Here is a 21,343-nt window from a genome sequence, read left to right on the forward strand (position 1 = left end):
TTCCAAATATGGCCTTATTTCCGTATCAAAAGATTAACAAGACGTTCAATATACTAACACGTACCTTTTTTTGTCTTGAAAAAATGCTTTTGGCCCAAAAAGTTGAAACGAAAAATAACGCCAGGTGTTCGGGTTCAAATTTTCGCCGCCATCTTAGGGGCTGCCGGCAGCGCCCCTAACCCCGTATGAGCGATTTGCGAACTATCCTAACTTTTAAAATCGCGCAATTTAGGCTTAGGTCTTTTATAACTGGAACGCGCCGCGCGTGCGAAACATATTTTTGCGTCTTCAGCAGCGCGCGCTTTTACGTTGTTTTTCTGTCTCACCGACTTCTCACCAGGTGTCGCGGCGGACGCGCGCTTTTCAATTTCCCGAAATTTCTTTATTTTATTAAAATTTAACCACTCAATATTTTATGACGCGGTTTTCGCCATAAATTTTAGTTTTTAATGGGCTATAGGGCTATCTAACTGGTTAAAGCTTGACCGTTCCCCTTTAAAGGCAGAATTTCGCTTTTATTACACTGATCCGAGGAAATTATTACGATACACTGAGAGAAAAATTATCCGTAGAAACAGAATGTCTAATATCAGTAAACATACTACAAAACATTAATAGCGTTACATTGTTAATCAGTTTAAACTAGTCTAGAGGTTTAGTTTTACTTTCAGATTCGAAAAAATTAGGCGAAAATACCGCTTTATTTCAATTTGCAAACAATATATTAGACTAATCATGGATTTAAAATTTTTTTTTTATTTTTTTCGGAAAAATACGGATAATTATCCGGAAAAAGGCCTCGGTCATTTTCCGGAAAATTTTCCGACTTACAACACACGTAAAACTTTTGAAACGTCTTGTTTTCGACACGGAGCAAAGGAGAAATTAATGCGGCCTATAAGGACTAGCAAATCTAGCGAGCGCTATATTTATTCTTTGTAGATAAAAGTAGTTTGCTCTCCAAAACGTCGGTTGGCAAACTTGAAACGTAGACCTATAGATAATCCTTGGTTTAAAACTTTAAACGCGAAAGGCGGACAAGACTTAAGGTTTTTCAAAGCGTATTGAGCAAATTATACGGAGATATCTCCTTCAGAATCACGATTATTGTTCATTAGTATGTATATTTATGATAGAGAATAATAGTTTTAACATGTATTTCCTTTATAATGTAGAAATTACCAAGTCAAATCAAAACGAGGCGAGTCTCTCAAAATTTAAAATCCCCAGCAAAATCCGATGGGAATTCTACGAGCTAAAATGTAAAGAATCGTCTGATTTTTTCAAATGTTTTCTCCGCTACTGCTCGCGTATGAGTCGAGGGGCTATCCAATCATTCCAATGTTTGAAATTTTGTACATCTGATTTCAGATTTTAAGTGATTTCAATATTTAAGGTTATTAAAGCTACTAAATTTACGTGATTTCAAGTGATTTTACTGCTGATTTGTACACCTGAAGTCCCTCGGTATGAATATATCGAGAGGACTATATTTTCCGGCCACATATCGCCTTAACAAATCTGTATCCCTCCGAATACCTCTAGTTCGAAAACGAGGCGTTTCATGATTTTGGGCGAGTTAGAGACTTCTGTTACTTTAGGCTTCTGGTAGAAACTATAGGATTTTTCTGAACGCCGAGTAACCAGGAATGTTATGTTATTTCTACAGGATTTTGAGTAAATTTGTTTTACAGTAATTATTATTATTACTATTAGGTACAATGTAAAATTTTCAGTAAAGATACTGTAGTTTATAAAAGTGAGAAATCTGTATTAATAACAAAAAAATATATGTAAATCCTAAAGTCTCACTTAATTAATTTAACTAGCAAGATTTTCTTCACAATATTAGATTATATATACACTAAGATGTTAATAAGAAACGATTAAATAATTTATTTATTTATCGAGCCTTCTTATTCTTCTTAACACTTTCGCCTCGCAGCAAGAGGAGCCGGGTTCGATCCCAGCTTTTGGCACTGGGTGAAAACTCGGAACCAAATTATGATCAGAATAACCAGTTTAATTGGCCGTTGGGAGCACTAGATTGTAGATTACCGGAAAGTTCTGTGGTAATGTAGAATACCGGACGAGACAAGTGTAGCCTTAGAAATGACTCAAAGATTCATTTTAAATTGAAATTTAAAGTAGCGATTATATATTTCCATAAATTAAATTTTTTTACAAACTTAAATTAAAACTAACGTCCATACGAAACATAATTTTCTAATCGCGTTTGATCCTACTAAAATCTGCAATTGGTAATGCGAGAATAATGTGGGCAGCGATTATTTCGTGGAAAACCACTCCCCTCTGCCTCCCCCCTTCTGCCTGCCTCCCCCCCCCTTCTGCCCGCCTCGCCTTCTGCCCGTTAGCAAATGAAAACACTTTCTTTCCTTGTAGGCAGGGAATTTCTTCCGGGAACCATGTCTTTTAAAAGTTTCCATCACTTTTGTCTCATTATTGCATTCTTTTCCTATAAAGCCAACCAGTGAGGGATTTTTATTATCAAACCGCGATAATTCACGGTTTCCAAAGGGTGTTGTCGAAACTGGCATCGCGCCAGCCATCTGGAAAGGCAAGCTAATTCTTCATCAATTATACATACTTTATTTCCCTTTATCGCCGAGTCATAGCGACTAACCCCAGCCGGCGTCGCTTTAAATATTAGTCTTACAAAATCATTAATACGGATCGTTTGCCCCCGCCTGGTTTATACCTTCTGGAAAAGAGGCTTAAAGGGTGTCCAACTCGCCGTCGTCTCTTCTCCGTTACTCCATCATTCGGCCTTTTCTAACCTCCGTCGAACCGACAACTCGGAAACAATAACTGTCTCAGAAACGGATTCCTCTCCACTAATTTATAGTTGAACAATGGTTAATGGTATAGTTCCCCTTCGAAGATAAGCAGAGTAAGGCTGGCCTAGGTCACTTCTTATACATAGACAACTTTAGAAGAAACAAATCAAGAGTTCAAAATCTAGTTTAAGTGGTAAAATGATAATAGTTTAAAACGTTGAAATTAAATACGGTGTTGGAATGTCTATTGATTGGAGAAAAAATTCACCAACTCATTTGTTTTTTTTTATCTACTAGCTGGGGTGGACGGTATTTCCCGGGAAAATATGAATATTTGTATTATATGGTGTATTATCTCTTATGAAAATTTTTACAAATTTTACGATGATTATCTAACTACTTGGATTTTTTTATATACTTAAAATACAATTTATCATTTCTTGTACAAAAGGACCAAGGAAACTTCGAGAACTTCGTAATTATTTTATTTTCCGAATGAACGTCGCTCGTTTTTTCCGCGGCGGTCGCGGCTTTTTAGCAACTACGGGTGGCCAGCGTATTTGGCAAATACGAGTTGCGTTTTACATTTGATATAGTTTAGGCCTCGCCCGTTTCTTTGAGCGCAAGTGGGTAGAAGACATTCTTAGTGTACGCTTGTAATTACTTGCCTACCCGACAATCTAACGTTGATCTTATCGTTTTTATCACGCAGATGTCAAACCAACAAACAGGCGGCCAGCAAGTAGAGGAAATTGCCCTAGAATATTCGCATCACTCGCCCGCATCGTCAACTTCGAATCGGCCGGCTTCGGTGCCGTCATCGCCGGCTTCGCTCGCAGCAGCGTCAGCGGCGACATCGTTGTCAGCGGCCAACTCGGGCTCGGTGGTGGTCGTACCTCGTCCGCTGGTCCCGACCGCGGCCTCCGCCAACGCCAACCCGAACAACGCCAATTTCCTGGTCAAGCTCTCGAATCAGTCGCTGGTCGATGGTTCCGGCTCGTCTCTTCCTCAACAAGTGTCTCCGAGCAAGTCTCCTCAAGGCGCCGGAAGTCGGTGTTCGTCTCCTCAGCTGACCCCCGGCGGTCGGGAGGCGGCCTCGACCAGCCCGTCGTCGGTCAACAGTCCCCGCCAGAGCGCGCCGCCGTCGCCGCGTCCTCCCGATGGAAGCGTCACGCGTCACGGAAACGGAAACAACAACAACTTTAACGTCTGTAACAATAACAACAACAACAATAACAATAACAAGCCGCAGCAGCAGCACCTCCTGGGCGGCAGCAACCACAACGGGCGGGTGGTCGCCCGCTCTCCCGGAAGTGACCGTTCCTCACCCCCGGCTCGCGACTCTTCGCCGGTGGTGGCCTCGCCGCCTTGCTCGGAATCTCGCCGCTCAAGCCGGTCCCCCGGGCCGCTCAAACGGGGCCAGACGGGGCCCGCGTCGGTGCTCTCGGCCGGGACGAGCGCCGTGGCTGACCATCATCGCCAGTTCCAAGTCGAAGAGGCCATCACGGCGTGCGAACCGGAGAAGCTGGTGTCCGCGAAAGTGGTGGCCGCGGAGTGCGGCGGCAACGGAAGCGGCGGAGGTGTCCTGGTGGGTGAACCGGGCGTGGTGGTGCTGGGGACGCCGCCTTCCCTCAAGAGTGGCACGGACAGCGCGATCGGGACCAACGGCGAGTACCGGGGTTGTTTCAAACTGCGGAACAGTAAAAGCGGGAAAAAAAGCAAACTGCACTCGGAGAGCGATGACCACGACGACAGTGACAAAGGCTGCAAGGTCGACGCCAAGAAATGCTTGTTCTGGTGTTGTTGTTGCGCCTGCGCATTGTAAGTTGATAGTCCTATCTCTTAAACCGCCATCCAATCGTCTAGTACCGATAATGGTAACCGGACCCTTACCAGGTTTCCCTAGCATGTCTAAAATTTCCTATTTTTAACCAGATCCCTACAATACCTAAAAGTCTTCATTTTTACTAGGTCTCTACAATACCCAAAAGTTCATATTTTTACCAGGTCCCTAGCATGTATAAAATTTCCTATTTTAACCAGATCCCTACAATACCTCGAAGTCTTTAGTTTTACCAGGTCCCTAGACTACCCAAAATATCATATTTTTACCAGGTCCCTATCATGTCTAAAATTTCCTATTTTACCAGGTCCTTAGAATGTCTAAAATTTCCTATTTTTACCAGGTACCTAGCATGTCTAAAATTTTATATTTTTAACAGGTCCCTAGCATGTCTTAAATTTCCTATTTTTACCTGGTCCCTAGCATGTCTAAAATTTCATATTTTTAACCAGATCCCTACAATACCTCGAAGTCTTTAGTTTTACCAGGTCCCTAGACTACCTAAAGGTTCCTATTTTTCTAACCCTAGACTACCCAAAATATCATATTTTACCGGGTCCCTAGCATGTCTAAAATGTCCCATTTTTCACCAGGTCCCTAGCATGTCTAAAAAATTTCTTATTTTTAACCAGGTTTCTAGCAGCATTAAAATTTCCTATTTTTAACCAGAACCCTACAATACCTCGAAGTCTTTAGTTTTACCAGGTCCCTAGACTACCTAAAGGTTCCTATTTTTCCAACTTCCTGACCCATCCTAAAATCGAGATTTTATTATTATTAAAATTATAATTAATTAATTTGCCTTTTCTTTAAATTCGACGCGTTACATTACAGTACATCCCAGAATAAACTTGGGTAGCGAAATATTTTCCTTGACGCCATTAATGTTTACATTTTGTGATGAAAAAGCCGATAAACTTTCCCTACGTTAGAGGTCGGGAACGGTTAATCATTAGCCATTTTTGAATTGATTTTTTCGGGGTGAAAATGTAAACAAAGAAATTTACCGGTTAATATTTCGGAAAATGATTAAAAAAAGTAAAAAAACATGTATTATTCGGAAGCTTTGAGCTTTTTATCGAAAAAACGTCGTTTTTCCGATTAATTTTACAAATATATCAAAAAATTAATCGGATAATATAGAAATATAAATTACTTGATAAAAACATTTTACGAATAATTTTGAGAGCTTAATCTATTGAATAAAAGTTAACCATCCCCGACCTCTTCCCTACGTTTAATGTGAGGGTGGTAGCAGAGGCTATTGATCCATATTCCTCCTTATATATATATTCCTACATATACAAGTAGAGTAATAAAGATTAATCTGATCTTTTTAACTGATTATCTTCAGATATCTTAAAATTATGACCGTTGGAAGCCCTAATTATTTAAATAACTATGATTATTTTCAATTGACCACTTAAAAATCAGTTTTTTAAAACCCATCAGGTGGCCGGGTTACAACGCGTAGAAGCCCTTCATGCCACGCGAGCCAACAGCTCCCGACAATTACTATAACCGTTACCCCTAAAGGTTTTTATGGTAAGGGGAAACCGAAGATCTCGGGGGGAAATATTATATACGATAGTTACCACCGAGTACGCGAGTCAGTTTTTGGTATTATTAAAAATAAATAATTTCTTTGGGATCTGGAAATTAAAAATTGAGATCAATTAAGGACTTATTTTCAAATATTTAGTCCTTATTTTACCCTATATTTTTTCACAAAAAATTAATTTATCCCTAAAAAGTTTCAAAATTTTGGTTCATATTTTATCAATCGATTTTCCCTAATTATTTTGAAATATTTACTTCGAATTGTACAATATTTTTTTTTTTAAACTAAAAGTTCCTTTTCCTTTAAGTACTTTCCAGATATCAGTGAGCGCTTTATATGAGTCATTAACTTAATCTTGAAAATGATTTTAATGTTTAATGAGAAATTCGCGATTGGATTACCATCAAAAACTAAATAGCTAATGAAAGATGGGTGGCAGGAAGTTAAAAATAGAACCTCCACTCTTTTGATGTGTCCCCCACTTGACATTCAATAATGTGGGCCAGCCGTTATATTTGATTCCGGAACGTCTGTCCTGACCGAATTAATGAACGCAGTTTCCGTTAGTTGGGATCTTGAAACGAATTAAAAGGGCCCTCGAAACCAGCCCGAGGCGTACATAGAGGGGGTTAAGTACGCCTTTAAACATTGTACCTCGTGTGCAGCGTCAAATATTTCTTCGCCTCGATACAGACCCACGTCAATTTTTCTGTTTTTCAACTTCCTGGACGTAGTAGACCTCGGGATAGCTTCCGATTCAAGTATATTAGAGAGTCGCCCTCCTCGCCTCATTTTAGCCTCCCCCCGCGCGATTGAAGACCCGGATCAATAATTGGCCGCTGACAATGGCGAAGAGTGGGAGAAGGGTTTTCGGTTGTCATAGCAACGCGCACGCCGCCATGGTAACTAAGAAAAGCGCGCGGGGGCTGGTGGGACGGGGGCGGGAAGCCTTGCGGGGGTTTTTGGTTTGCGTGGGGGGCGTTGGGTTTTGGGCTACCGACCTTGGCCCGGGGGGGGGGGGGGGGGCTGCGTGTTTGACTACCGTATACCGAAAAGAGAAATACTATTCTAGGATTTACGGAAATGTGGCCAATGGACTCGTAGAAACCCCCAGCCCTAAGCCCCCTCGATCAGGATGAAGAATTTTTCCATTATATACCCACCATTTCGTATCTCAAGGGTGTAGTTCATATTTAAATCGCTGTTGCTAACTATAACCATACGTTTATAATTACTTTTCTCGTAAGTGTGTCCGTTCCCTGGCTTCAGCGTTGAATATGTTTAACGAGAGTCATTTATAGAACGACCGCATTTTTTTGCTAGAAGTCATTAGGCGCTCTTTGCCTCGTTGTCATTTGGTTTTTAAATGGAGAATTAACTTCTATATTTCGCATTTAGTCCACTAGGTTTAATATATTCATTTATACTTAGGGAAAATGCGTATGTTGAGTCGATTTTTACCTCTCCGAGGGGACTTTGTACCCTAGGAGGGGTTATACAACCTACGTGTCTGTCTGTCTGTCTGTCAGGCCTGTAAACGCGTTCGCATTTTCGGGGCAAAGGGTAATCACTGCGTACCCAGTTTCTTAGAATCAGGGAAAAGGTTTTTCCAAAAGCGCCTTCTTTTTGTCATTGGGTGTAGTATAATTTTTTAATAAACCGGGATTCGAACCCGAGCCCTCTTGCACGACAGGTGAGCGTTCTACCGCAGAACCACGGATACAGTTACGCTCCACTGAAAATTAAAAACTCTTCCGAGGAGAGGTATATTTTGGCTTGCCAACTTGTTAGAGTTGCACAAAATCCTCTCTTGCTGGGAATGTAACCGCTTCCCCCTAAAGTATTAATGAATACATTCTGGTTTTAGCAGTTTCTGAAGCTAGGCGTGGGTGGCGCTAGTTACGTAAAAAAAACAAGGCGCAGCCTGTGTTAGCAGATAATTTTTCGATTTAGTTTTCACTTCCTTTTTGTTACGAAATTTTCTTTTTGGGCATTACTTCGTCATTCCAATCATAGTCATTATTACGACTAACTGGCACACTTACGGAACTGTATATTTTATTGGCTTAAAATAAACCAAAATCTATAAATAGTCGTTCACTTTCTTATTGTTTATAAATGATTTTAACTAATGGTTCTTATAAGAGTCAAAGATCGGAGATTACCCCATTATGTATCGTCAAATTTATGAGTAATTACCATTCTTGTCTAAAAAAATGAGAGAAAATATGGTTTACGCGATTTATGAACGCCGTAGTTTGTGCCGCCTGGATCGATCCGGTTTCGTCCTTTCCTTAGTTAAAATATTGATGGGATATTTTTTATGGCGTAACGGAAATTTAAAGGATGAACAGAGTGGGACAACCCCGGGGAGTTTCCGTGGGCGAAAGAAGATGATCGAATAGAGTAGAACCTAGTTGATTGGTGGGGGGGGGATGATTAAATTTAATTTTAAAGAGTTTGCTGAGTTTTAAGTGTACTTTGTCCTATCATAATTGAAGTGGAAGTAGACGCCAGAAATAGCAGCTTTTAACAACTATTCCAACTAGGAGCTGCGTTGAATCGATTTTTTTATCATTTACCACGGTAACCGTGGGAATTCAGTGATTTCAGTCTCAAGTGACAGGACGTCATCCATGCTTTTCCGCGTAGAGAAAAAAAACCGCACAAAATGGCGGCTAAAGGAAATGGGATGGGAATGCGTTGGAAGACAAATATTTCAAAGGAAATGGGATGGGAATGCGTTGGAAGACAAATATTTCCAAGGAAATGGGATGGGAATGCGTTGGAAGACAAATATTTCAAAGGAAATGGGATGGGAATTCGTTGGAAGACAAATATTTCCAAGGAAATGGGATGGGAATGCGTTGGAAGACAAATATTTCAAAGGAAATGGGATGGGAATTCGTTGGAAGACAAATATTTCCAAGGAAATGGGATGGGAATGCGTTGGAAGACAAATATTTCAAAGGAAATGGGATGGGAATGCGTTGGAAGACAAATATTTCAAAGGAAATGGGATGGGAATGCGTTGGAAGACAAATATTTCAAAGGAAATGGGATGGGAATGCGTTGGAAGACAAATATTTCAAAGGAAATGGGATGTTAATTCGTTGGAAGACAAATATTTCCAAGGAAATGGGATGGGAATGCGTTGGAAGACAAATATTTCAAAGGAAATGGGATGGGAATGCGTTGGAAGACAAATATTTCAAAGGAAATGGGATGGGAATGCGTTGGAAGACAAATATTTCAAAGGAAATGGGATGGGAATGCGTTGGAAGACAAATATTTCAAAGGAAATGGGATGGGAATTCGTTGGAAGACAAATATTTCCAAGGAAATGGGATGGGAATGCGTTGGAAGACAAATATTTCAAAGGAAATGGGATGGGAATGCGTTGGAAGACAAATATTTCCAAGGAAATGGGATGGGAATGCGTTGGAAGACAAATATTTCAAAGGAAATGGGATGGGAATGCGTTGGAAGACAAATATTTCAAAGGAAATGGGATGGGAATGCGTTGGAAGACAAATATTTCAAAGGAAATGGGATGGGAATGCGTTGGAAGACAAATATTTCAAAGGAAATGGGATGGGAATTCGTTGGAAGACAAATATTTCCAAGGAAATGGGATGGGAATGCGTTGGAAGACAAATATTTCAAAGGAAATGGGATGGGAATGCGTTGGAAGACAAATATTTCAAAGGAAATGGGATGGGAATGCGTTGGAAGACAAATATTTCAAAGGAAATGGGATGGGAATGCGTTGGAAGTCAAATATTTCAAAGGAAATGGGATGTTAATTCGTTGGAAGACAAATATTTCCAAGGAAATGGGATGGGAATGCGTTGGAAGACAAATATTTCAAAGGAAATGGGATGGGAATGCGTTGGAAGACAAATATTTCAAAGGAAATGGGATGGGAATGCGTTGGAAGACAAATATTTCAAAGGAAATGGGATGGGAATGCGTTGGAAGACAAATATTTCAAAGGAAATGGGATGGGAATGCGTTGGAAGACAAATATTTCAAAGGAAATGGGATGGGAATGCGTTGGAAGACAAATATTTCAAAGGAAATGGGATGGGAATTCGTTGGAAGACAAATATTTCAAAGGAAATGGGATGGGAATGCGTTGGAAGACAAATATTTCAAAGGAAATGGGATGGGAATGCGTTGGAAGACAAATATTTCAAAGGAAATGGGATGGGAATGCGTTGGAAGACAAATATTTCAAAGGAAATGGGATGGGAATGCGTTGGAAGACAAAAATTTCAAAGGAAATGGGATGGGAATGCGTTGGAAGGCAAAAATTTCAAAGGAAATGGGATGGGAATGCGTTGGAAGACAAAAATTTCAAAGGAAATGGGATGGGAATGCGTTGGAAGACAAAAATTTCAAAGGAAATGGGATGGGAATGCGTTGGAAGACAAATATTTCAAAGGAAATGGGATGGGAATTCGTTGGAAGACAAATATTTCAAAGGAAATGGGATGGGAATTCGTTGGAAGACAAATATTTCCAAGGAAATGGGATGGGAATGCGTTGGAAGACAAATATTTCAAAGGAAATGGGATGGGAATGCGTTGGAAGACAAATATTTCAAAGGAAATGGGATGGGAATGCGTTGGAAGACAAATATTTCAAAGGAAATGGGATGGGAATGCGTTGGAAGACAAATATTTAAACGGAAATGGGATGGGAATGCGTTGGAAGACAAATATTTCAAAGGAAATGGGATGGGAATGCGTTGGAAGACAAATATTTCAAAGGAAAAGGGATGTGAATGCGTTGGAAGACAAATATTTCAAAGGAAATGGGATGGAAATGCGTTGGAAGACAAATATTTCAAAGGAAATGGGATGGGAATGCGTTGGAAGACAAATATTTCAAAGGAAATGGGATGGGAATGCGTTGGAAGACAAATATTTCAAAGGAAATGGGATGGAAATGCGTTGGAAGACAAATATTTCAAAGGAAATGGGATGGGAATGCGTTGGAAGACAAATATTTCAACGGAAATGGGATGGGAATGCGTTGGAAGACAAATATTTCAAAGGAAATGGGATGGGAATGCGTTGGAAGACAAAAATTTCAAAGGAAATGGGATGGGAATGCGTTGGAAGACAAAAATTTCAAAGGAAATGGGATGGGAATGCGTTGGAAGACAAATATTTCAAAGGAAATGGGATGGGAATGCGTTGGAAGACAAATATTTAAACGGAAATGGGATGGGAATGCGTTGGAAGACAAATATTTCAAAGGAAATGGGATGGGAATGCGTTGGAAGACAAATATTTCAAAGGAAATGGGATGGGAATGCGTTGGAAGACAAATATTTCAAAGGAAATGGGATGGGAATGCGTTGGAAGACAAATATTTCAACGGAAATGGGATGGGAATGCGTTGGAAGACAAATATTTCAAAGGAAATGGGATGGGAATGCGTTGGAAGACAAATATTTCAAAAGAAATGGGATGGGAATGCGTTGGAAGACAAATATTTCAAAGGAAATGGGATGGGAATGCGTTGGAAGACAAATATTTCAAAGGAAATGGGATGGGAATGCGTTGGAAGACAAATATTTCAAAGGAAATGGGATGGGAATGCGTTGGAAGACAAAAATTTCAAAGGAAATGGGATGGGAATGCGTTGGAAGACAAAAATTTCAAAGGAAATGGGATGGGCATGCGTTGGAAGACAAATATTTCAAAGGAAATGGGATGGGAATGCGTTGGTAGACAAATATTTAAACGGATATGAATGGGAACGCGTTGGAAGACAAATATTTAAACGGAAATGGGATGGGAATGCGTTGGAAGACAAATCTTTAAACGGAAATGGGATGGGAATGCGTTGGAAGACAAAAATTTCAAAGGAAATGGGATGGGATTGCGTTGGAAGACAAATATTTCAAAGGAAATGGCATGGGAATGCGTTGGAAGACAAATCTTTAAACGGAAATGGGATGGGAATGCGTTGGAAGACAAATATTTAAACGGAAATGGGATGGGAATGATTATTGTTTCAACGGGATTGGGCAGGAATGTATTTTACCTTTGGGTCATATTACCTTGAATCGGTTATATGAATGGTAGATAATGGGCGGGAATGGGAAAATGTATGTTAGTAGACAAATATTTCAATGGAAATGGAACATGAATGAATATTGTTTTAACGGGAATGGAATGATAAAATATATGTAAAATGTAATGGGAATGGTTGGAAAACAAATATGTGAACGGAAATGGGATGGGAATGGTTATTGTTTCAACGGGAATAGACAGGAATGGTAACGTTTCTTCATCAAACGCAAATAATTCGACCCGTAGCTGAATAAGTTTTAGCATATTTTTAAAATAATAAACTTTGCAAACTATAACAATGATAATCAGCTAAGCTAACAAACAAGGAACCACACAGGCCTAAGTCAACTAGTGACTTGTAAGGCCAATTACCGGTGGCCGGGTTAGAACGTATATAGGTTGCCGAGAACGTACGAGCTCACCTTCTAAGCCCGCGATCGTTATCTACTACGAAAGCTGATTTATCAAAACCTAATGTACCTGAATTATATGTGAAAACCCCATTTTTTTAAATTGTATCGCCTGCCAGCGCTCCTACCGAGAAAATCGATAAACCTTTCCACCCAAATACAAAGCACGTGAGGTAAAAACGTTATTATACTAATATTTGTTTATTTAGTATTTGAGTGGAAATCTCTCCAATATCGGACGCAAAACAGATTCCAGACCATTAGTTTATTTGTCTAAGCTCAAACTTGTAAAGCGGAATCTAGTAGAGTAAGAAGGTTTACTGTTATCCTTCGTCAAATGATTTAACTTTTAATTTACTTTTTAGCTAAATATTTTTAAACAAGTCCCCGATTTTGCCGGGAGTAGTGGCTTGGGATTACAGGAGTACGGTACTCCTGTAATCCCAAGCGTCTGGGAGGCAGAGTTTGTGGATGGCCGTTTGAGGAAGACCACCCCTCCCCCAACGGGTGGTCGGAATACTTCCGCCACGGGTGTCCTCACCCCTATCCCCCCGTTGGCGTGGCCGTTACACATATCTCGCCCTGATTAATCAAATGGACGAGAGGACTGAATTGTCCCACACGTCACAATCGACTAAAAAAATAAAAAAGTCCCAGATTTGAATGGCTGACCTAGGTAGTACTTATTTCCGTAAACTGTTACGTTCTCGGTAACCTAATTAGGCTATTGATTGTATTTATTTATTCGGGTGTAAATGTTAAAACAAAGAGAAAAAGCCTTTATTAAAGTGCAATAAGATCTCGATTTTGCGGACGTTGTTTCGAGTTGTCGAATTGTCGAATTGTTTTAAAACGCAATTAGCGCTATTTCTAGAGTGGTATTTTTTTTGGCTAATGAGAACTGCTTTTTACTGGAATGACAGTATAACGGCGGTGAAGAACGACCCGAATCGGCCCTCGAAGGAGAATCCCCAACAAGTGTCTCCACTCGATCATTTTTTCGCCGGTGACAACGAGCAGCCGTGAGTGTATCGTCGCTTACGATGTCGCGGAGTCGGTGTAATTGATATTTTGACTTTTCGAACTTTGACAGGCCGACGTTAGAAGATATTCGGACGTGGGGTGAATCCTTCGATAAGCTCATGAAATGTACAGGTAAGTTTGCGAAAAAAATATTCACTTTATTTTTATCCGTTTAACGAGATGTATTTTTGTGATAGCTGGGAGGAAGATATTCAGGGACTTTTTAAAATGCGAGTACAGCGAAGAAAACATTTTGTTCTGGTTGGCCTGCGAGGACTTGAAGGCAGAGTCCAATCCCGACGTCATAGAGGAGAAGGCTAGGCTCATCTACGAAGACTACATCTCAATCTTATCACCTAAAGAGGTTAGTCTAATCAGAAGCTAGGAGCAACAAACACAAGGAGTACGCAACCCGTCAAAAGTCGTGCATTTTCTAGCGTACAGTTTTCATTGGTTAGACGCTTTAGCGCCTACTGCCGTCGGAATGGGAAAATTCGGAAATTGTCTCCCCCCCCCCCGCCCATAAAACGTTCAGCGTAAAGGCTCGTCCAATGAAATATATACGCAACACTGCGTTAGCGTGTTTAAATGCTAGCTGCGTTATCCTTGTGTTTGTTTCTCCTAGATCGGAAGTGTAATCAAACCGATTCACGACACAAAATGTAGAAATTAAACGATGTTGGGATATTTACTTGAACCATACTTCTCAGGAATAGAATCACTAATTTTTGTCATGCTGTAGTAATAATTAAAAAAGTTTAAAAGTTTATTACGGAATACTCAAGAGGCGACTGGATTTAATTAAAATTTTATTTCAAAAAACTAAAATTAAATACAAACATTAGAACCATGATGTTTAATAACGCATCAATGTCCGACACTTCGTTTCGGGTCTTACAAGATCCTTCGTCAAGTGTAAAGGTTACAAGTCAAACATGCTTATTTATCAACTCTTAACATTAGGGATAATGACGTCATATTTCTACTATAATAAGAGAGATTATATTAATATTTTTATTTTTAGGTAAATGTAGTTGGAGGGGTGATGAGACAATTTTCAATATCCCAAATCGGGCAAATTTCGCCATCTTTGTCTAAACCATACTTCTCGGGGTTGGCCAAAAACCGGATTTTTTAAAAAATTAAAAATCCAGTATGGTTAAAACCGGTTGTATCCGGTGGTTTAAACTTGATACAACCATTAATAAAAAAATGCTCAAATTGCTTATATCTAGCCCTCATTACTTCAAAAATGCTCAAATTGCCCGATTTCAAAATTACGTTTTTGCGCGTGACAGTACCTTTATATTGTGAGGTACAGCAGACTTATTTACCCGCTTTTATACCGTAACATGGCGCCGTATTTTCACGCGCAAAATGAATTTTAAGATTCCCTAGCTCTCATTTCTTACGACAAAAAGTGAAGGTTAAGTTTTAGTTTTTTCAATATTTCTAATTCATTTCTCAATATTTTTTTAATAAAAAAAAGTGGTTTAAACCATGGATTTTTCTCGGTGGTTAAAACCAGGGTGCTTTTATCAGTCTGGCTGGTTCTTGCCAACCTTAAATTACTTCTGGTAAAATGAAACTTCAGCGTTATTCAACATTTAGAAGGTTAGATTACAACGCTATATCAGTAACAGCAACGCGTGTCCCACAATAAATCAGACTTTCTTCCCTCGTCTTGATGAAAGAGTGGGAATTTATATTGATTTGTCGGTAGATTTTAAATAATTATTATTTACTATTATAACGTAGAAAAAAGAACAATATTTTCAGTGAAATAGCTATAAAAGAGGCGGGATTTGGGAAAATAAAGTTTGACTTATAGGCGTCACCCGAACGTTTTCGTAACTTAAACTCCAAACCTTGAATAACCCTGTCTTAAATATGACCTACAGTGCTGAGCGCCATCTAGGAGGGACCGGTTTCCGGGCAGTATTAAATCTCCAAGGATTCATCTGCAGTTTATTAACACCTTTTACTTCGCATCTTTTAGTAAAATTTAGAATATTTAATAGTTATCACAATAAGTAATTTAAAACTAAGGAAAATTAACATGGCTCGCTGTCACGATAAGTTTGGTTCGAAATTAAATTCAAGGAATTCAATGGGTTCAATTTAATAAGGGAGGCCACAATGGTTAGCAGCAGCCAGAACTTTTTCGTTGGGAGAAAATTCGTTTAAAGGCCGACTCGAGAGAGTCGAGACAAAGGATCTCTTCCGGTTTAGCACGTGGCGCAAAACTAATTATTCACCCCAAGTCCCTGCCAATCTCGAATGAGTTCCGCAATAATAATTAGCTATGTCCTAGTTGGGTTCGAATACTGGGACCGGGGAAGGGTCTAGCTTTCGAAATTACGGTCTCATTTTCCGCTCACCCTATTCTCGCCAACGAACTTGGCGGTGTAACTTCCACCAAGGAGGAGCAAACACAGCACCCCACACAAGGAGAACGCAACCCGTCAAAAGTCGTGCATTTTCTTGCGTACCGTTTTCATTGGTTAGACGCTTTAGCGCCTGATGCCGTCGGAAGGGGAAAATTCGGAAATTGTCTTCCCCCCGCCCGTAAAACGTTCAGCGTTAAGGCTCGTCCAATTAAATTTGTACACAACACGGCGTTAGCGTGTTTAAAGGCTAGCTGCGTTCTCCTCGTGTTTGTTGCTCGTAGCTTCCACGTAACGCCTTCAAAAGCTAATCTTTGCTGGAGACCAAGGCCTATTAAAAATTAAAATGACTTTATCATGGAAACTGACGCTTACTTCGGCGAATTAACGACAAATTATTGATTAGGTACGAAAAGATGACTATTATAAACACTTCTAAATGATTATTTTTGAAATTTTTGATACAAAACTCGTTTTTACTGGAATTTATCGCCATCAATGTAACCTGGTAGTCATTCTAAAAACCAATAGATATAAACTACTACACTAGTCATCATTCTTACGGTGTATAGGGCCTTAGAAAGCCATACAAATTAATTAATAGGCTACCGAGCAAGTAAGAGTGACCACGTTTGGCGACAGTATCGCCATCTGTCGGGAGCATTTTCAAACCTATTTTGTTTGAAACGATAACTGAGAACGTACCAACCATTTTGTTATTTATGATTCATTTATTAACTTGAGGGTTAAATCAATCTTTTCCGAAACTAGTTATACATGTCTATTATAACCAAATTGATTACTAGATGGCGCTTTACAATTTTAAAAATGAAGGTTTTCCGATTTAAAGATGAGTTTAGATAGTAAATAATGATAATGGGCCTGGAAGATAGACAGCCACATTATTAGTAATTTAAATACGATATTGATAACCGATTCTCCCAAAAAATATTAACTTAACGGAGTTTTTGGAAGCTTGTTAGTGGACAATGACGAAGTGGACCTTTTTAAAGCAAGTCGTGGCTCTATCATTGACACCTGTATTATGAAAATGCCCCTGTTATTAGAGATGGCCATGAATCTATCAAATTTTTCGAAAAACGCAACTTTACCGGAGATCGTGGTGCCATATATTTATGGCAAATGAAGCTAAAATTTATAATAGCCAAATGATAACGTCGTCAGAGAGCCATTGTAGAGTATTATAGTTAAACAAATTTAGTTTAGTGAACTTTAACCTCAATTATATATCTCAAGTAAAATTATTATTTATATTTGCTGTAATTTATGTTATTGACCAATTTACAAACGATCCAATCAACGAGGGGTACCTATAAGTACCACCTTTTCATTTCGACGCTAGCGACATCTATTGAAAAAAGAGCTACTTCACGTCGAGCCGCCACTTGCTTTAACAGGGTTGCTATGTAATTTTCAATTTATTTCTCCTCGAAAATATATGGTAACCCTGTTAAAATATCGTCTACTTCGTCATGGAACACTTACAAGCTTCCAAAAATCGCCGCTTGGGGGAAATTGGAAAAACAAGAATTGAAACCCGGGCTGGACATACGGATATTGTTTTCAATAGTCAGCCTGACTAGTGAGTCTTCTACCTTAATTGATTTTAGTAGTCACTGACTAGTGGGGGTAAAAATGGGGGTATAAAAACCAGGACAGCCAAAATTTTGCTTTACTGTCGAATTAAAATAGGAGTTTATTATCACTTGAGTGACTTGAGTTACATTATGTTATTTTTTTTAAATAAAATGGGATTGATGAGTGATGAATTTATTTATTTATTAATTTATTCATTTACGAATATTTAGGTAAATCAATTTTAGTACTTACGGCATTCGACTACTAAAATAAATGCTCTGACTAGTGCCTTATGTCCTACCCTAATTGAAACCGCTTTAAATTATTTCCGATAACCATTTTTACTTTTGCAGGTCAGTTTGGATTCGAAGGTGCGCGAAATCATCAATAAGAACATGGTGGAGCCGTCTCCTGACACGTTCGACGAGGCTCAGCTCCAGATCTACACCTTGATGCACAGAGACTCGTACCCGCGCTTCGTCAGCTCGCCTGTCTATAGGAAGTTAGCCCAGCTCCCATCGCCGAGTCGAAAGGGTAGTGCCGCCTAAATCCTGGCCTCTCTACTCAACGATTTTTCGGCTGTCCCATTTTTATTTCCTTTTTTAAAATAAAGGAATTAAATATAGAACTTCCCCCGACCGGCGTCACCCGGAAACATCATTCGTAACTTTAACTTCCTTTTATTGACCCCAAGATGTCGCCGTACGCCGACGAGCGCTTTATCGGGAAAATACCTACTAGTATACCAAAACGCGGATAGATGGCGCCTGTGCGCGGCGCGCGCGCCCACCTACTCCGCGAAATACATTTTTTAAAGTGTTTTTTTTTCGCGCGTTAAGCCTATTATGGGCCTTGGTCATAATTTTATCCCTGGTTCGCGTTAAATAATTGCGGGGTTCTGAGGTACTTTTTTCTACGCGATGACTCGAATTATGAGTTGAACACTTCCTGGTGTACTTCCTCATCGAGGATTTTTCTTTCGTTAAATCTAGGAAATAATATATACATACACCCGGACCGTATATAGGTATAAAAAAAGACTTCCAAAACGGAATTAATATAAAAATATCCCTTCCGGTTTTAGTGTTTTTTTACTTTGGTCTTCTTTTTCTCGTAAATAAACCAATTTTTGGGACGCGAAATTTTAATAGATATCTACGTAAAGAATCATTTGCGTTTCAGTGAAAAAAATATAATAATATCGTTGTTAATTTTAAAAGGTCCACTCCAGCCTTTGACCCTAAGTAATACGTAACTTCCGCTACGTCAATACACCTTACTTCATTTGGTATACCGTACGGTTGCGTCAAAAGGGGCAGAATTAGGAGAGGTATTTTTTAATACCATTTTAGCAGGATAGATGGCAGCAGAGGTTCGTTCTAATTTAAAATCGAAACCACTTCGCGGGCTCATTGTTTTTTTTTATCAATTTAACTCCTAGGCCATCTATTACCCAAATTGTAAATAAGATAATTGAGCCTACACATTCCGTTATTCCGAAAACTACACGAAGGAAGGTGTATTGAACGGGTTTATTGTACCTTCATTTGTACCTACGAAGGTACAAGGAATTCGATTTGAAGTTCTTATTACCCGCTGACATTGTGAGAGTTGGAAAAGGAGAAAAATATGACGATTTTAATTTGGTGGTTAAAGAAACAAAATAGATGTGAAAATATGTATAAAAAAATCGTAAAATTTGTTTACGTTAATCTGGATTATAACAGACTTAACTAACCAGAAGACTTGTACAGATGAAAACCTTTTATTATGGAAAACGTTAAAAAATAAGCTAAATAACATTGTAAAAAAAACAAGTGACGTTTGGAAATCAGAAACAAACAAAAAATATATATATAATTATAAACCTATTTTCCTCGAGCCATCATAAATATTTCCTACCTTTAAAACGAAAACGTGTCGAATATCACCAGGCATTCTTGGAAACGAATACGACCAATTGAGTAAAATTTTAGACGAAGAAACGCGGTACGCCTTTAGAAATGTGAATACCTTCTCCGAGCGCCTGTAGAAGTGTTCCGCACGCCATACTCCGGTGCTCAGGGTAAAGTCGCCCACCAGGAGTTAAAGTTTATTTTTGACGTTTTAATCGCGTAATATCACTACCTAATTTAGTATCCGAGGAATTGATCATGTTCTTTCCAAGACATTGCCTTTAAAGTAGATGAAAATAAACCAAGCAAAGCCTGTTTCTCTTCTACTCTGTACCTGAAGCTATAACGTCTCCCTACGCGAACGTTGGTAATAGGTAAAAAGTAACGCACTATTAAAAAACAGGAAAATGTAACAAAATAAACCTATCAAAACAACTTAACGGTGGGATCGAATTATAAATGAACCTTTTCATTTTCCGCGGGGGAGTTTTACTAAACAAACGAGGGTAGAAAAAGACAGCTTTAACATATATTACTGTATTCTCCGTTTCATCTTAGACTAATAAACTAATGGACCCGAAATATAAATTAAATCAGCACTCCTAGCGAGAGAATCTCGAAACTATTCCACCCAAATACAAAGTACGTGTGGAAAAAAAAGATAAATGATCAGTTAAAGATATTAAACCTAACGTCGTTCGCGTGTTTAACATTTGGGTGGAATTCTTTAAAATATCGGACACTAGAGGCGCTACAATCGTCGCCTGTTCTAGAAGATCCGAGCGCGTTAGCTAGATTCGAATCCGGTAGTTTATTTGTCCAAGGTTTCACCATAAACAGAGCAAAATGACCTTTCACACTTAGCCCGCATTATATCAAGATTATCAAGGCTGAACCTATATTTATTCCTAGGATGAGAAACTAAAACTAAAAATTATCGCGCTACTAAACCCGTGTCTTACGAAACGTTTACCCCTTCTGTATTAATTGTCAAGTAGACGAACATTTTCGAGGCCATAGCTATAGTTCATCTTTCCAAAATTACCTTTACCAGTGGTTAACGAATAAAAGATTACTTTTTAATCGATTATTACCGATTAGTAATAATATCCATTTACGCTATATTGTCGAAAAATGTACGTTACAAAAGAAATTTGTAGCTATAGTAACTTTCTGCATTCGAAATCACTGTTACCTATTAGCACTACTAAAAGCTTTCATCGTTGTCCACTAGATAAAAGAAATCGATAGTAAATAATATTATTTTAGAATTAACAACATTTTCAAAATTAAAATTTAACCATTAAAATTTTAGCATAGGCTATCAAAATTGCAATAGTCACTATATGGCTATAAAGAACATGGTAACCCGGTTTTATATTAATACGTAAACCAAAGACTAAAGCCAGGCGCCCACTGCTCTTCGTAACGTCTCCGTCCTACCTTTCACAAGCCTTTGCTTCGTAACGGAGACAATGCCTTGTGGAAGGCAGGACGGATACGAAACGGAGAGCCAGTGGGCGCCTAGCCTAACGATTGGATAGAAAAAGTTTGATCACGTAAAATTTTCTTTGCGAGCTTGGTGCAAAGTGCATTGTAAGATCATGTGCCCATGGTTAGACCATTATTTACAAAAGGCGCCTTTAAGACAACTATCGCCATCTACTGATTAGTTCTGGTAATTTTGTTGAAATTAGCAGTCTCAGGTAACATTGATTTTGAATATAAAATTATTATT

At 39.0% G+C, this 21,343-nt stretch overlaps 1 protein-coding gene across 1 annotated transcript in view; it reads left to right on the forward strand.

Annotated features, from left to right (window-relative positions):
- The window catches only part of LOC149936537 (uncharacterized), a 76,771-nt gene extending 57,938 nt beyond the window's left edge, over positions 1–18,833 (forward strand). The window contains exons 2-6 of the mRNA XM_090181671.1: positions 3,511–4,619; positions 13,625–13,723; positions 13,795–13,856; positions 13,922–14,088; positions 18,064–18,833. Of these exons, the coding sequence (XP_090037797.1) occupies positions 3,511–4,619; positions 13,625–13,723; positions 13,795–13,856; positions 13,922–14,088; positions 18,064–18,258 (1,632 nt within the window). The 3' untranslated portion in view covers positions 18,259–18,833. The remainder of the gene's footprint in view (positions 1–3,510; positions 4,620–13,624; positions 13,724–13,794; positions 13,857–13,921; positions 14,089–18,063) is intronic.
- Positions 18,834–21,343: the final 2,510 nt, after the last annotated feature.

The sequence above is a fragment of the Leiobunum rupestre genome, chromosome 7 (assembly GCF_980474605.1).
Source record: "Leiobunum rupestre chromosome 7, qqLeiRupe1.1.hap1, whole genome shotgun sequence".
NCBI lineage: Eukaryota > Metazoa > Arthropoda > Arachnida > Opiliones > Sclerosomatidae > Leiobunum > Leiobunum rupestre.